The sequence below is a fragment of the Carassius auratus genome, chromosome 49, assembly GCF_003368295.1.
Source record: "Carassius auratus strain Wakin chromosome 49, ASM336829v1, whole genome shotgun sequence".
NCBI classification, from domain to species: Eukaryota; Metazoa; Chordata; class Actinopteri; order Cypriniformes; family Cyprinidae; genus Carassius; species Carassius auratus.
This window is the reverse complement of record NC_039291.1, coordinates 11,350,379-11,366,595: the sequence shown is the minus strand read 5'-3', so window position 1 is coordinate 11,366,595 and position 16,217 is coordinate 11,350,379. Positions and strand designations below refer to the sequence as shown.

At 38.1% G+C, this 16,217-nt stretch overlaps 1 protein-coding gene across 4 annotated transcripts in view; it reads right to left on the bottom strand.

Annotated features, from left to right (window-relative positions):
* LOC113066211 (ribosomal protein S6 kinase alpha-3) overlaps positions 1–16,217 on the bottom strand; it is a 34,552-nt gene that overhangs the window by 2,042 nt on the left and 16,293 nt on the right. For 2 of the 4 annotated variants that reach the window (XM_026238008.1, XM_026238009.1), the window contains 16 exons: positions 9,787–9,903; positions 8,437–8,518; positions 7,417–7,497; positions 7,225–7,304; positions 6,916–7,022; positions 6,303–6,340; positions 5,658–5,800; positions 5,197–5,267; positions 3,930–4,018; positions 3,684–3,748; positions 3,488–3,590; positions 3,168–3,292; positions 2,920–3,045; positions 2,142–2,231; positions 1,469–1,627; positions 64–225 (listed from right to left, as the gene is read on the bottom strand). In XM_026238008.1, the coding sequence (XP_026093793.1) occupies positions 64–225; positions 1,469–1,627; positions 2,142–2,231; positions 2,920–3,045; positions 3,168–3,292; positions 3,488–3,590; positions 3,684–3,748; positions 3,930–4,018; positions 5,197–5,267; positions 5,658–5,800; positions 6,303–6,340; positions 6,916–7,022; positions 7,225–7,304; positions 7,417–7,497; positions 8,437–8,518; positions 9,787–9,903 (1,638 nt within the window). Of the gene's footprint in view, positions 1–63; positions 226–1,468; positions 1,628–2,141; positions 2,232–2,919; positions 3,046–3,167; positions 3,293–3,487; positions 3,591–3,683; positions 3,749–3,929; positions 4,019–5,196; positions 5,268–5,657; positions 5,801–6,302; positions 6,341–6,915; positions 7,023–7,224; positions 7,305–7,416; positions 7,498–8,436; positions 8,519–9,786; positions 9,904–10,118; positions 10,197–16,217 lie in introns of those variants that run through there. The other 2 variants (XM_026238010.1, XM_026238011.1) reach the window with 2 other exon arrangements.

The following is a 16,217-nucleotide window of genomic DNA, read 5'->3' as shown; positions in this document are numbered from 1 at the left end:
AGATTTTTTTCTGATTAATAAACTGACAATTATTTTACAAAATACATGATGTGCAAAATGTACCTCTGGGGCCACAAAGTTGGCAGTATAACAGGGCGTCATCAGCAGTCCGTTTTCTGCTCTCAGCTGCTTGGCAAAGCCAAAGTCACAGATCCGGATTGACTCGGGATCCCCGGATTCATCAACGTAAAGGATGTTACTGGGCTTCAGATCCCTGTGAACCACCTGATATGGAGTAAAGGAAGATTAATTTAGTACCAAGGTGGCTCACAGACTGTATCTGACCCATCAATTATCTTTTTATTAAAAATTAAATACATTTTTTAATTTAACATTTAAATTATGTTAATACTGTTATGATTTACCGCATTTTCCGGAATATAAGTCGCACTATTTTTTCATAGTTTGGCTGGTCCTGCGACTTATAGTCAGGTGCGACTTTTTTATCAAAATTAATTTGACATGAACCAAGAGAAATAAATTAAGAGAAGTGTACCAAGAGAAAACATTACCATCTACAGCCGCCAGAGGGCGCTCTATGCTCCTCAGTGCTCCTGTAGCCTACCACTGAGCAGCATAGAGCGCCCTCTCGTGGCTGTAGATGGTTATGTTTTCTCCTGGTTCTTTGTTCTAAATAAATGCGACTTATAGTCCGAAAAATAGGACACACACAAAATCATTTAAATATCATTCCAAATCATTGTAATATAGAGTATACTGTATGCACTATCATTCAAAAGTTTGTCAGTATGATTTAAATAAATAACACTTTCATTCAGCAAGAACACATTAAATTGATAAAAAGTGACAGTACAAACATTTATAATGTAATAAAAGATAATTATTTAGAATAAATGCGGTTCACTTTAACTTTCTATTCATCAAATAATCTTGAAAAGGAAAGTATCCCAATTTTCCAAAACAATATTGAGCAACACAACGGTTTTCAACATTATTATTGATAAGAAATGTTTCTTGAGCAGCAAATCAGCATATTTGAATGTTTTCCGAAGGATTATGTGACACTGAAGACTGGAGTAATGATGCCGAAAATTCAGCTTTGCATCTCAGGAATATATTACATTTTAAAACCGAAAACATTATAATAATATTTCACAATATTTACTGTATTTTTGATCAGATAAATGAAGCCTTGTTGAGCATATTGAATTTTTTCAAAAAGTCTCCAGAACTCTTGAATGGCAGGGTGTTTACGACAGGCTTTCGCATCTTTTGCAGTTTGAATCTCCCTCTTAGCTTCTAATATTGAGTTTATCTGCCCTAGAGCCATTATAAACCAGTATGCAGTAAAACCAGGAAGTCTCACAAAGCCTCATTTGTTTCTCAAGATCGCAATCTTAATGTACTTCAACTGGGCTAAGTTTCATTCCCTCAGCTATTGTCTCCATAAACATACACATTTGACTTTGTTCTTTCCTATAGTTTGAGCCCTAGAGAGGTTACATACCCCTTGAGCATGCAGGTACTCCACAGTCTTTGTGATGGTGTGCAGCACAGCACTGGCCTCTCGCTCGGAGAAGAACTTCTGTCTGAGGATCTTATCCAGCAGTTCCCCTCCCTTCAGCAGTTCTGTCACCAGATACACTGAGCGGCCATCGTCGTACACCTGCATACAGTCACACAGTTATATTAGCTGATCATTGCTAATCAGTTTAAAGTCACCATCTCAACAAACTGAAACGCTTTTCATTAAATGCTATAGAAATCAATTCCGCAATACATATGTTTATGGATGTTTACATCTGCAGAAAATGAATTTTGTGTTCGAAGACAATGCTATGTTCAAGGAACAATTGAAGCAGATGCATTTCTAATGCATGAAAACAATAACACTAATACACTGCTAAATGAATATGAATGATGGATAACCTGCTCGGAGTAATTTGCAGGGAAGACAATAAGAGCAGAAACTCATTACACTATTCCCTCGTTCCGGAAATGTCAGAGCAGAACTGGTTTCAGGTAAACACATAAATGCTTTTTGAAAAGAACAAGACATTGCTTTAATATAATTGTGTTGAGCCACTAAGACAAAGTTCAGAGTCTGCCACCACAGACTACTGTCCTTCATCCTTATGGATGAAAATAAAAAGACTGCATCCTTGTTTCTGAACACTCACGTCTTTCAAGGTGATTATATTTGGATGCTGTCCATAGCGTAACAGAATTTCCACCTCGTCTGTCGGATCCCGTTTAGCTTTATTGATTATCTAAACAAGAAAAATACATATCACAATGTCCAAGAAACTCACCGTAAGGCAGTATAAAACAGTCTTGGAAAAGGCCATAATGGTTAAGGTTGAATGCTGCTGCTATGTAGTTGATTCGAAGTTCAAGGCAGTTAAATTTGGGATATGCTGATATTAAAATTCTATCCAATATCCTAATAATTATTTAATTTATTTATTCACAAATCGTGAATTTAGGTATTATAATCTCCACTATAAAAAAGGCTATTCATTGAGAAATGTTAAATATTACAATTTAACTGTTCTTACATCAGTGAATTACTGTTTTTAATTATAAAAAAAAGAAAAAAAAGTAATATAAAATATAACTTTAGAAATTACATTTAAAATGGACATTTAAAGTTTAATTTGATATGCAATTTTTTAAATAATTTAAAACATTAATAATTTATTAACATTCATTTTATTTGAATAAACATTACATCTTTCAAGCCTAAATGCACAATTAAAACAACTGGTTTTAGTTTTTTGTGTTTCTTATTTTTAATTTAAATGTAAACATATGGTAAATGAACAGGAACTATCTTTTAATAGCAAATATAGGAAATATCCAATAACATATATATATATATATATATACTTTTTAAGGTTGATTTATTGCCTCAATGAAAGCAGTCAGTGTGTTGGTTTAATATGACTGGCTTCGCACCTTCACTGCATACTCCATGCCTGTGCTTTTCTGTATGCAGCGTCTGCAGATGGAATATGAGCCAACTCCGATATCCTCCTTCACCTCATATGTGTCATTGAACTGAGACACGTTTCTGTGGAGCTGCTACAGAGCGAAAACAACTAGATGTAATGCTGACATAAAATCTGACTCATAGCTACAGCTTAAAAACAGTCATTACCGCATATACTATGTGGAAAGAGGCGTTACTCTTGAGTTTTGTATACCTGAACTAAAGAGCTCACACTTTTGCTCTGCAGGGGCTGAGACTCTTCTTCTGAGCTGATGGCCACAAAACTGAAACCTCTGAAGAGTTGGTTGGCATTGGCACTAGGGGGTACACCTGGAGAGTCTACCAGAAAACACACAGAGGTTTAAATCTAGTCATTAAATAGACTATCAAATAATCCGACAGATTTCAAAAGGTCTAGCAGCATTTAATGAAATAGGTTTTTTGTGTATTTGTCTGAGAGGGGATTAAAGACGGACGGCAAACACAGTGATACTTGATCTAGGGTCAGACACAATTGTTTATAAGCTGACGTACCTTTGGGAGTTTTTGCTGTAAATTCTGGGTCAAAGTAGAATGTGTCGTCTGGTCTGCCAGAGGCTGGTTTGAAGGGCGGGTGAATTTCTCTTCTAAATAATTTCTTAGACAAACAGGACATGATAAAACATTAAACCCACCACACATTGATAAAGTATAATTTTTCATTGTAAATGCATGTTCCCGAAAGACTCACATTCCAGTCAATGGTAGAATAAAACGGGTGTCTCTTTATCTCTTCAACTCCATCTGGACCAGCACCTGCAGAGGAGTTCAAATCGAATTAAAGCACAAAATCTTTTTTTAAGAAGTCTCTTATGCTCACCAAAGTTTATACATGTCTTTGATGTCACCTTTGATTAATTCAGTGCATCCTTGCAGAATAACTGTACAAAAAAAAAAAAAAAAACCTTTGAAAGGTAGAGTATGTGAGTGGGCTTACCTAATCTATTGGAAGGGTTTCGTTTGAAAAGGCTCCTGAGGAGACTCTGAGCTTCTGAACTCAGAAAGTGAGGCATTCCAAGCTTTGCCCTACAAAAACAGGTCAAGAGTCAAGCCAGAGTTCTGATAATCAGCAAATGAAAGATCATCCCTTTATTATTAAAGGGTTAGTTCACCCAAAAATGAAAATTATGTCATTAATGACTCACTCTCATGTCGTTCCAGACCTCCGTTCATCTTCAGAACACTATTTAAGATATTTTAGATTTAGGCCGAGAGCATTCTGTCCCTGATGTTTGACCAAAATGTATTTTCGATGCTCCAACAAATTCTAACTGACCCTCTTATGTCACATGGACTACTTTGATGATGTTTTTCTTACCTTTCTGGACATGGACAGTAGACCATACACACACATTCAATGGTGGAACAGAAAGCTCTCGGACTAAATCTAAAATATCTTAAACTGTTTTCTGAAGATGAACGGAGGTCTTACTGGTTTTGAACGACATGAGGGTGAGTCATAAATGACATCATTTTCATTTTTGGATAACGAAACTAACTAACCCTTTAATGTACATGTTGGCCTGAATGCCACTTCCTATTTAAGTGGGCAGTTTGTTGGACCAGAATGACCTGTAATGTGACTTTGTGGTGATAAATTCAAATTATGGTAAAAATCTGTCTACACAAGCCTAGAGGTCAGATAACATAAAACGGAGGACAAAGACAAACTCGGTCACTGTCATTTGCACCGATGTCACTTCCACAGCCAATACTTTGTGTATTCACATCAGTGGCAGTCGTCGGTTCTTATCAGTCCTCTGCAGAAGCCTCAAATGAACACAGTAATTGACAGTAACCCTCATCTTGCCCTCTCTCTAAAAGTCTGCAGTCATTCATCTAAAACCACATTACTACAGTTCCCATAGCCATCAAATTGTGCGCAGATCTTTGATTATAATTACCCACCACGGCAGTGCTAGTGTGGCACGCCTGAGCGCTATTCACTCCTGAGCAGGCCGCATTATGAAGTGATGTGTGTTTTGTGTGGTTCCGTGTTTACTGATGGTTAAGTGCTTAGTCTTCAAGGTAAATAGCACTGTCAACTAAACCAAGGGCTTATATTCATCGCTACAGCACTTAGAATCCAGATGTTGCATAGACCAATTCCGCTGGCTATTCCCACTAAGAGTGGATGACTGTGTTTAGATTATAGTGTGAGGTGAGTCTCCGCCGGAGTAGAGGAAGGAGGCTGTCGCACTCACTTTAGAATCATAGTCATGGTGTCCTTGCGGTCCTTGCCTTGGAAAGGCAGTGTTCCAGTCAGCATTTCAAACTGAGGATGGAACACAAAACAAGTTGTTTCTCTGAAGTGTGATTTTATATGAATAAAAGTGCATTCACATTTTTTTTGTTTATGTTTAACTGCCTGATGTTGCACTGACTGATGGTTGAAGGTGCTGGAATAATATTCCAGATGGTTCTGTCCCAGTTTTGATAATGTTCAAGATTTTTTTTTTATGATTCTATATGAATTATTAATCAATAATAAATTTGTTTATCTCCTAAATGTATTTTACATTTATTTATAATATTATTAACTTAAATAAAATTCACAAAGTAGATTAAATAAAAATTTTTAATGAGAAAACAAATGACAGAAAACACAAAATATACAGAATGCCAGAATAAACAAGAATAGAAACAGGAAGTGGCGCTCCCTCACCATGAGTACACCGTAAGACCACCAGTCAGCGCTGTAAGTGTGTCCTCTTCTGTTCACCACCTCCGGAGCCATATACTCTACCGTCCCGCAGAAAGAGTATGCTTTATTTTCGTGATCGATCGACTCCTTACTGAGTCCAAAATCTGAAGACACACACAAACACACTTTCAGTATTGCAACGTCAGTGTTGTTACTCTTAACTACAACAACAGCTACTCAAAATTTATCTGAAATGATGCTGAAATAAGTTTCAATTTGTCTTGATTTAATTTAAACAAAGATTAGAAATACTGCTTTGGCAACGAACGGTTACGTTAAAGTTGAAGAACTAAGAGTACTAAAAGAAAAATTGACAAAAGTACAACACAATTCCTAAAACCAAGATTTAAAATGAAAACTTAAAAATCTAAAAATAATATTAAGTAATAGCACAAAACCTTATTTCCCACACATTAGCTCAGTGCAGTTCACCATTTCATATAGCATGAGTGTGGTTTAGATGGTCATAACTCTCTACAGAGGGAAGGTTAAAGCATCTGTCTGCCCTCGCTTCAGGCTGCAGTCAAATGGTATCAACACAAAGCCCTAAATGCTCAAGGTGGCCCCATGCTGATGCAGCCAATCCAGCAATCTGAAATTACCTACCTGTCAGCTTTATGTGGCCGTCCTCATCCAAGAGAATGCTGAAATTACACAGATTCACAGCATTAAAAAGCCATTTAACAGAGCATGAACACCCTCACACAAAGGGTCTGCTATTCCCACCCAGAGCCGTAGGACATATCTCTGCGTCACAGCTACAAGACTACAACCATTATTTTTATAGCCCTATTCCCTGCAGACATAAATGTGATTTATGGATGACCTTACAGACAGCAGTGAGGAAGGATAAAAAATAAAAATAAAAAGAGAACGAGTGAGTGCGCTTAGAGATATAAACAGCAAAATATAAAAGCACAAAGGGATGTAAGAAAAGAAAAAATTACATTGTTCAAAATATTTTTTTTAATCTGTTATAATAACATACATATACACATATATATATATATATATATATATATATTTAAAGTCTGTCATGTTCACCAAGACTTCATTTCATCATGATGGTCTCTTTGTTTTAAATCATACAGGTTAGAAATAAAATATAAAATAAAGAATGATAAATCAATAAGAAGCATAATGACAATTTTCATCGATTTGCATGAACCATCCTTTTAAGTTCTAGTCTAAACTGGGTTTATTTGAGGACATTCAGTACTTCTCTGGTTTCAGATCTCTGTAGATGATGCCTAGTCCATGCAGATGGTCCAGAGCTAAAGCCAGTTCGGCAAGATAAAACTTCACATCCTCCTCTGTGAACATCACCTGAGGAAAGAGAGCACATGCTTTACATATCAATCAGACAGTCTCGTATTCTCTAAGTGGATAGTCCTGGTGAGAATAAGCTGCAAAATTGCAAGAAGCTGGTGGCTACATGAGACTCTTCTTTTTCAGTTGTTTTGGACAAAAGCATCTGTTAAATGCTTTCATGTAAATTAAATGCTTGGGGTAACCATTCGCTATTTACCTCTTTTGACAGTCGAGTAAAGAGATCACCTCCTCTTAAAAAGTCCAGAATCAGATAGAGCTTTCCTTCAGTCTGGAATGCTGCAAGAAGTACACAAGAAGAGTGTGAGAAAGAAAGAATGGCTTCATTGGTTAACAGAACATTGGAACAAGAGCTGTTCTTTATTCTGATTGGCCGATGACCAGCACTTACCATAGTGTAGTTTAACAATAAACGGATGATTAACCTCCACCAGGATGTCCCGCTCCATCTTAGTCCTGACCCGATCCCGTACTGAAAACACACGCATGAATAACACTTCTGTTTACTTCAATCAAGTACACTAACAATGCTTCTCTGCCCTCTAACAACGTTCCCCTCTGCCCAGAAATCTGGCAAAGCAAAATTACGCAGATGGCACCGGATGACTAATTAAATAAAGTAGGGAGACAAATGCAGTGCAAGAGAGACAAGAGCAGCTAAGAGCTGCAGGGGGAGGAGCGTTATTCTCCTTCTGTGGATGTAGAGGTGTTTATCATCTGGAAGGGCTGTTCTTCATAGTTGTACCATTCCATGAACATCAATTACATTCTTAAACAGCTACGACTGGGAATTAACCAACCAAAACACTGGAACAAACAGAACCTAAACAGTTTACTGTGGAAGTAAATGCTTAGGAAGTTTTTGGAGTCATCTGGAGGCCCACGTGTTAATGAGACTTTTGAACTGTCTGTAATCTTTAGGCTTGCACACCTGCAAGACTTCCTGTCAGTGGCAAAAACAATTCATTTGCACTTTCAGCTACATGGCTAAAGCCTTATGTCAAGCCTTCTTCCTGCTTTACTGTATTTGTCTCAAGGAGACAATTCATAGATGATATATGACCTATATCAATATTTGACTATTCAAAAAATATTGGCAGTGTTCAATAATAGTTATAGAAGTTAATGTTTCCAACTGAATTTGCCCTTTAAGTCGATTTCATATCGTACTAGCAGACTTGTCAATAGATGATAAACAATCACAGTGAAGTTTGATTAAATACTATGTCAAATAAGTGGTAATTTAATTTCAGCAATTTTTGTACATTTCATTTGTTATATTTATTATTTAAAAAAAGAGTGAATAAATTATACTTTCATATATATATATATTCAATATTCACATATATTTTTCATTAAGTTTAAAAATGATTTACACACATGCAAATTAGTGAAAAAAATATATGAATACCTTTCAGAGTGGCTTTTTTCAGCACTTTCATTGCATACAGCTGTCCTGCATCCGGGCCTGTCGTCTTCTTCACCAAAAACACCTGCAACATAAAAACAAAATCAAGGCTTCATCAAAACAACATTAAAAAACGGGATCGGTTTCACTCATCAGTTCTTCTTGAAAACACAGTTAGTTCTGTGCTGTGCAGTGACACCGTAACTATAGCTAGTGACTGTGACTAACTCCATGTGCAATTTACTGAGATTGTTGTTAAAGTATGAATGAAATGAATGTCTTTTTTCACCCGCACATGGCTCAGGATTTTATCGGTGCTGATTGCTTCTCAAAGCACAATGCAAACACACACACACACACACCAAATACAAAAAATATATTTGTATAGGTGGGTGGTATGACCAAAATCTTATATCACTGTGTGAGTAATTTTAAAATCACAATAAATAATATGTACACAAACAGTTATTTGGCAGTTAATATTACATAATGTGCATCATTCTATTATGTAATAGCTCAATTACTTAATTAATTAAACAGATTGCACCACAGGAAAACTGAATTAACATAAGTTAATGCATTAACTAACATGAAGTAACAATAAGCAATACATTTTTACAGCATTTATTAACCTTTGTTAATGTTAATAAATAAAAATGTTCACGTTCATGTTAATTCACAGTGAATTAATGTTACAATTTTTTGATTAATATCAAAACTTTTGATCTTAAAAAAAGATCTGCTACTAAAAGTTGAAATTCAAATGAACTAAGGTCCATAAATGCTATAAGAGTATTGTTTATTGTTACTCCATGCTAACTAATGTAGTTAACCAATGTTTACAAATGAAAATTTACTCTAAAGTGAAAATATTTAATGTTAAACTAAAATATAATACATTTATAGATCTGGCTTAAAATAAAATACCATATATGTACCACAAGTAACAAGGAGGTCCCTGTCAGTGTTATTTTAGTATTATTTATATACTATAATATTATTAATATTTAAAATTTGTATTAATTTTGTTATGTGCGTTTTAAATTTTCCTTAAGTATTAGTGTTTTAATATTTCTGTATTTCAACTTAAACATTTTTTTCAGTTAGTTGCTAAATGTTTTAAGTTAAATGTTTGCATTCAAGTTTTTTTTAATAGTTTTTGTTAGCAACAACAACACTGGTCCCTGCTCTGTCTCTCCATGCACCAGTGGGGTCCTCCTTGTACTAAAAAAGATTAAAGACCCTTGGTATAAACAGTATAACAGAAGCGCCACTTATTTATATATTTCTACCACCATATATAGTATAGCCTATATAAAGTCATGCTTCCCAGCACTAATTAATGTGACGTACCTTTCCGAAGGAGCCCTGTCCAAGCACCTTCCTGAGCTCAAACTGCTGCGGGTCGGCCTTCTCTGAGCCCTCTTTAACAAGATGTGTGATGCTGATCTCTTTAACAGACACTTCTTCCTGGAGAGAAGACGACAGCAAGCCAAAGAGAGAATTACATCAGCGAAAAAACGCAAATTCTTTGACAGACGGCACAAACAAAAATTCTGACAAGTAAACCAGGAAAAAGTGATCACCAGCCAGAGAGAAAACACTTTTACTGAATTCACCCGAACCCAATAATAAAACAATAAGCGGGAATTTCTGCGAAGTAGTCCCAAACGCATCACTCTCACCCACGCCACGCACATCACAGCAGTACGAAGTTGTGTCCCACTTGTTCTCGTGTCCGACCTGGGGCTCGTCACCCTGCTCCATGACTGAGGGAGGAGGGGTTGAGGCACAGCAATCCCCCTGCAGAGTGTATCCGCTGCTGGGCTTCTGATGCACAGAGGGAGAGCAAGACCACACTCAGTAGAAAGCTCATGTAACGGACAGCTTCCCACACGGTTGCCATGACACCGCCCCCAATCCTCCTGCTCCATCACAGTAGCGGTGGGCGTGGAGAAGGGTGACTAAAGACACAACGTTCAAGCTCTTCTTTCCTCACTATCTTCCTCCCACTCTCTCTTTCACTCTTTCCATCCATTCCTCTTTGTCTCCCCCTCTAATTCATCAGCTTTCCATGTCCACATGGTGAGATGATGTCATCCTACGTTGGCGTATCAGCAAAGTGTCTCTCATGCAAGCGATGAAAGTTTATGGGCACAGACGGTCCTCCATCGCTCAATATACTGAGACCCAAACAATAACAAAACCATGATGCATTAAGAAACAGTAGCTGGTCGGAAAATGTTCAACTGATATGAAACCAGGGTGCTGTGGGTGGTTGCCAGGGTGTTACTACAGCATGAGGTTGCTAAGATGTTTTGGGTGGTTGCTAAGGTATACTGGGTGGTTGTGACGAGTGGGGCGGGGCCGAGAGCCGTGGGAACGGGTCGAGGCCGGTGGAGAAATTGGAAGTGAGTACCACGGAGGAGATCCGGAAGGATAAATGAGTGGACAACAGTGAAGGACGAGAGAGGACCAGGCCTGGGTTTTATTTTGTGTTTATTTTATCATTAAAATTTTAAAATCTGAATGTTCGCCGGATCCCACCTCCTCCTTCTCATGACTACAAACGTTTTTATAGTGTTATCGTGGTATTCTGGGACTGGCTGCATAAACTGCTTAATTTTTTTCTTTAAGGCTGGTCATACCTTTTTAAAGTCAGTTACATAAAAAGGTAGATTGGCCTAATTTGAATATGAAAAATAAAAGTGGTCAAACTAGGGTTGCGTTCCACTTCACTTTTAGACACACAGTCTTAAACTTCCCTAAGCCATTTTGAAGTGCGTTCCACTTCGTGACCTTCAACCCCTCGGTTTTCACCAAGGGCATGAGTCTACTTCAGATGTACACTTCAGGTAGCTCCATAGATCCCAATGCAACATGATTGTGCAATCATCATAGGTCACCTTAATTTACCCACCGCTTTAAACAACTATGATATATTAATTTTTTAAAAATATTTAAAACAGTGAATGCATCCCCACGCACATATAGAATGGTGCATTAAGCAAATTTGTAAGGGGAATTCTTCCTTCAATCTGGAGAGTGACAACTGAATCATAATCAATATTAAATCCTGATAACATAATGAGTCATTTGACTAAACTGCCAAAAAATCAGGACAAAAGTAACATTTATTGTTGCTCACTGCATTCTGTTCTCAATACCATTTGGGAAAAAAGGCGCTAAACACTGTGCAGCATGTTTGTATTTTACTCTGAACACACCCAGATATTTTCCACAATCCTCTGTGTAAAGCTCACAAGACTTGTGTAATGTCCACCTTCACAAATATCTGGGAATTCCCTCTTCCTCCCATCTCCGGTGTTATCTCTAAAGTCAGTAGAACCATAAATACCTCAGAGTCCCATGGAGAGCGATACGGAAGCGAGGCCAGTGAATCCTCCATCCTATTCCAGCCCAGTTCAGTCTGGGATTGTGTCAGCCTAGGCTCCCTCAGAGCAGCCAGCTTCCTGCCATGAGGTGCTGGATCTCCGTCCAGCCCAGACAGTGTTTCTAACATTTTTGTCACTTCCTGAACCCCCGCTGGCAAGTCAAGGGTATGAAGGTGTATCCGTCTTAGTCTAGTCCAGGCTGTAGAGTGTGTTTCTAGCATAAAACCAAATGAAGTCCTCTTCAGATTCCTAGGCTTTTTAAGTTCTTGCTAAAAAAAACATCAGTTCAGTTTCAGTTCAGTTCAGTTTCAGTTTATTGTCCCCTAAGGGAAACTTGTCTTACAGCCAGGTAAACACACAGGTAGCACAACAGGTAAACACCACATACACATACAACAACAATACAAACTATTAATTAAAAACACTGTTACACTACTCATCTAGATCAAGAATTATGCAAGTTTAGCAACCGAATTGCACTTGGTATAAAAGAGTTCTTTGTCCTATTGGATTTAAAACGAGGTACTCTGAATCTCCGGCCTAAGGGGAGGACCTCAAAAGAACAATGAAGGGGGTGATTTACACAGTCCAATATGGCATCTGCTTTCCTCATAACCTGCCTCTCATAGATATTTGTCAAGGAAACCTGTGGGCATCCTATAGACTTACCAGCCACCTTGACAATATAGCTGAGGTTATTTTTCTCCCTCAGGCTGATGCCCCCATACCAGGCAATAAAAGCGAAAGTAAGAACAGATTCAATAAAAGATTTATAAAATAAAGACAGGATAACCTTATCAACATTAAAAGAGTTAAGCTTCCTTAGGAAGTACAATCGTTGTTGTCCCTTTTTACAGATCATCTCTGCATTTATGTTAAATTTAAGTTTATTGTCTATCACAGTGCCCAGATATTTGTACTGCTCCACTACCTCTATGCCAATTCCTTTTATATAGGTGGGTGGAGGACTACCTGATTGTTTTCTCCTAAAATCTATGAGCATATCCTTGGTTTTAGAGGTGTTAAGATGGAGAAAAGACCTGTCACACCAACTTACAAACTCATCGACCACTGGCCCATGCTGAGATTCATGTTTCTGCAGTAAACTGACAATAACTGTATCATCCGCATATTTCAGAATGTGTCTATTACTATACTGACTCCTACAATCGTTAGTGTAGAGGATGTATAGTAAAGGTGAAAGTACACAACCCTGCGGGGAGCCAGTGGAAGAGACATGCCTTCGAGAGAGACAACCATTCACCTTAACTCGCTGTGTTCTGTTAGTTAAAAAGTCCATAATCCAGCACACAAGATTACTCTCAATGTTAAATTCTGATAATAATTTACTGACTAAAACGTGTGGCTGGATAGTATTAAAAGCAGAAGAAAAATCCAAAAACAAGAGCCTGGCATGTGTACCAGGACCCTCTAAATGTCTATAGAGGAGATCTAAGAGTGTAATCTGGGCATCCTCTACCCCTCTGCTAGCCCTATATGCAAATTGCAAAGGGTCCAGGGCCCCACCCACCCTGAACAGCAGAAGCCGCTTAACAATCCTTTCAAATGACTTCATGACCAGTGAGGTCAATGCCACTGGTCTGAAGTCATTTAGTGTGCTCACAGTGTTGCCCTTCGCCACTGGAACTATGATAGACTCCTTCCAAGCCATTGGGACCCTTCCCTGTTCCCAGGACATCTCAAAGATGTTTGCAAACACCCCACAGAGCTGCTCTGAACAGCACTTCAACAATCTCCCAGTAATTCCATCCGGTCCTGGACTCTTATTTACCTTAATTCTCTTAAATACAGACCTAACCTCCTCTTTTGTAATTGAGAAAGGAATAGATTTTACCTGAGCTTGTTCCTCCATTAATTTCTTTAGTTTGTCTGAAAAGTCATGATTATCAAAAACATAGGAAAGGGTCTGCAAGAACTTGGGATTCTTCTCTGGAAGCATTCAGAAATCTACAAAGCTTCAATGCAAGCTCTGTTTTCCAGAGATATGAAAGAGAAAATCATTGGACCAATCGATGGAGGGAAAGAAACACAAAGGGAGGGAGGCATGATGAATCCAGTGTTCACCTGCATCACACTAAACCCATACAAGCATCCAAGCAGCAGCACTTCCCCGCCTCTCTCCTCAGCTCTCGCTGAGCATAATTCACAGCTCATCTCAATGTCGCCAAGAATGGAAACTGATACTTCAGAATGAGAATGAATCGCTAACGCTTAAGAGTCCAAATGGAAGTCGACAAAAATACATGATGAGCTAGTTATTTGAATCTTATAAACTTCCACTACAAATCACAGCCATGTGTACTACAAAGATCGAATGAGTATGATGAAGACTTTAGGCCTGATTCCAGCATGCTTGTTTGTGAATGATTGTGTCCGATTCGTGTCTGATGGAGAGCTGTTCTCCAGTGTGTGTGTGTGTGTGTGTGTGTGTGTATCTGTGGACTGTGGTTGAAGTGTTGTGTGTTGGTATTGTAGAGACTGTGATTCAGAGTACAGATGGTGACAATACAGGATGTGCATGTACCATGTAATCACTGACTTAAAGAGCACCTTTATCACACGTACAAACAAAGATGTATCTCATTGGTCTATAAAAAAAAATAAAAATAATAATTCACATCTACTAAACACCATCATATTTAAAAGGTTTTGTACCTGCATACATATATAAAATAAGTATGTATTTTAAAAACATCAATTAGATTTCAAAACTATATATAAATATTGAATCTTAATTATCACATTTAACTTTGTATTCTTTATTTTTTGTAGATGCCTACAAAATGAAGTTAAGTGAAAAAAAAAACACCTACAAACTCACATTAATACATTTGAATAAACTTACAACTTACACATAATTTAATATAGAATAAAATAGTATGTTTTCCATAACCTGTAAGTGAGTGTCTAATAAATGCCTTCCGGAGGTACACGTCAGCTTTGGAGCCAAGCGGAAACCTGATCACTGTCCAGAGTACAGTACTCACCGTTCTGCAGGGGAATCTTTCAGGCCGTCTCTGAAACAGACTCCGTAGAGCCTTCAGTCTACATTGCAGCATACAGATCACTGGCTCACCGAAAACAAGCATCCAGGACTTAAAAGCTCCCATACCGCTTCTGCCCTACTTCTGCCTCTGGTCTGGAGGAACACGGTCCAAGTGAGTGAGTGCCAGGATATGCAAGAATTTGTAAGGAGTGAGTGCCCGGATGACAATCACTGATTCACTGAGGGGGGAAGCCCAGTCCTGAAGGAGGGAGTGTTAAAGCCAAACTGGTAGATTCCCCTCCTGAGAACCCGTCAATCCCTCTAGTACAGAGTCCTGGAGATCCCCACACACTCCTCACAGCTGACCAGTCACACAGAGACACATACACACAAGGCTCAGCCTTGTTTCAGGATGTCGGGCTACAGCTGAGATTAACAACACCTGTTGTGTACAGTCCAGTGGTGCATAGCAAGAACTATTGCCTTCAAACAGTCTATAGGTGTGCAGAACACAGTGGACCTTCAATTAACTCCAAGGACACTTACAACACCCTACAACCACTTTACAGAAGTAATCAATGTTGATAACTAGAGACCACTACGACCCATGGCCATGAAAAATGATAAAAAGTATGTGTCATGTAGCTGACTAACATGGATGAGGGTTTTGTCAAAAATTACTTAAATTAATAGTTTTGCATCATGTGCCATTGTTTTGTGTTTAAGAATTGTGCTTGAAAAAACGTTGAAGAAACGTGAAATTAAAAAAAAAAACAAGAAAACATAAATTTTGGGGTCAAGTGGCACCGTAAAAAATTCTGGCAGGGCAAGTAAAATTTGGGGCGAGCAGAAACAAAACATTTAAAATACTGATGAAAGTTACTCAAAGGTTTATTTTACACAACTACAATAACTCAATTCACCTGAAAACAGAAAAGGAGTATTATCCATCTGCAAGGTTGGTACATTTTGAAACCAACACATTAAGGAAACTGGTCAAATATTGTCTAAATAATCAGCCTGACCGAAATATCTGTGTATGACTTCTTTACAAACCCCGTTTCCTTTTAACACCATTGATTACCCAAGAGTACATTTCTCAGGGACAATACAGGCTTATAGACATCGCCAAAGAGGAACATACAATCTATTTTCCACCTCTCCATGCTTGTAGATCATGTGAGCTGTATGTATGGAATTCTGGGAGTCAGTTTCACTAAAGCCGCTTGCGCAACACAATTAACAACTTGGCTGGCCGGGCTCTCAGGCCCTTGAAGTCAGAAAGACCAACTCTATGCTCCATAAACAGGATGCCACACTCACCATTTTCCACTCAGATGACACAAGCTCAACCAACAGCTCTGAAAAGTGCATATTATCAT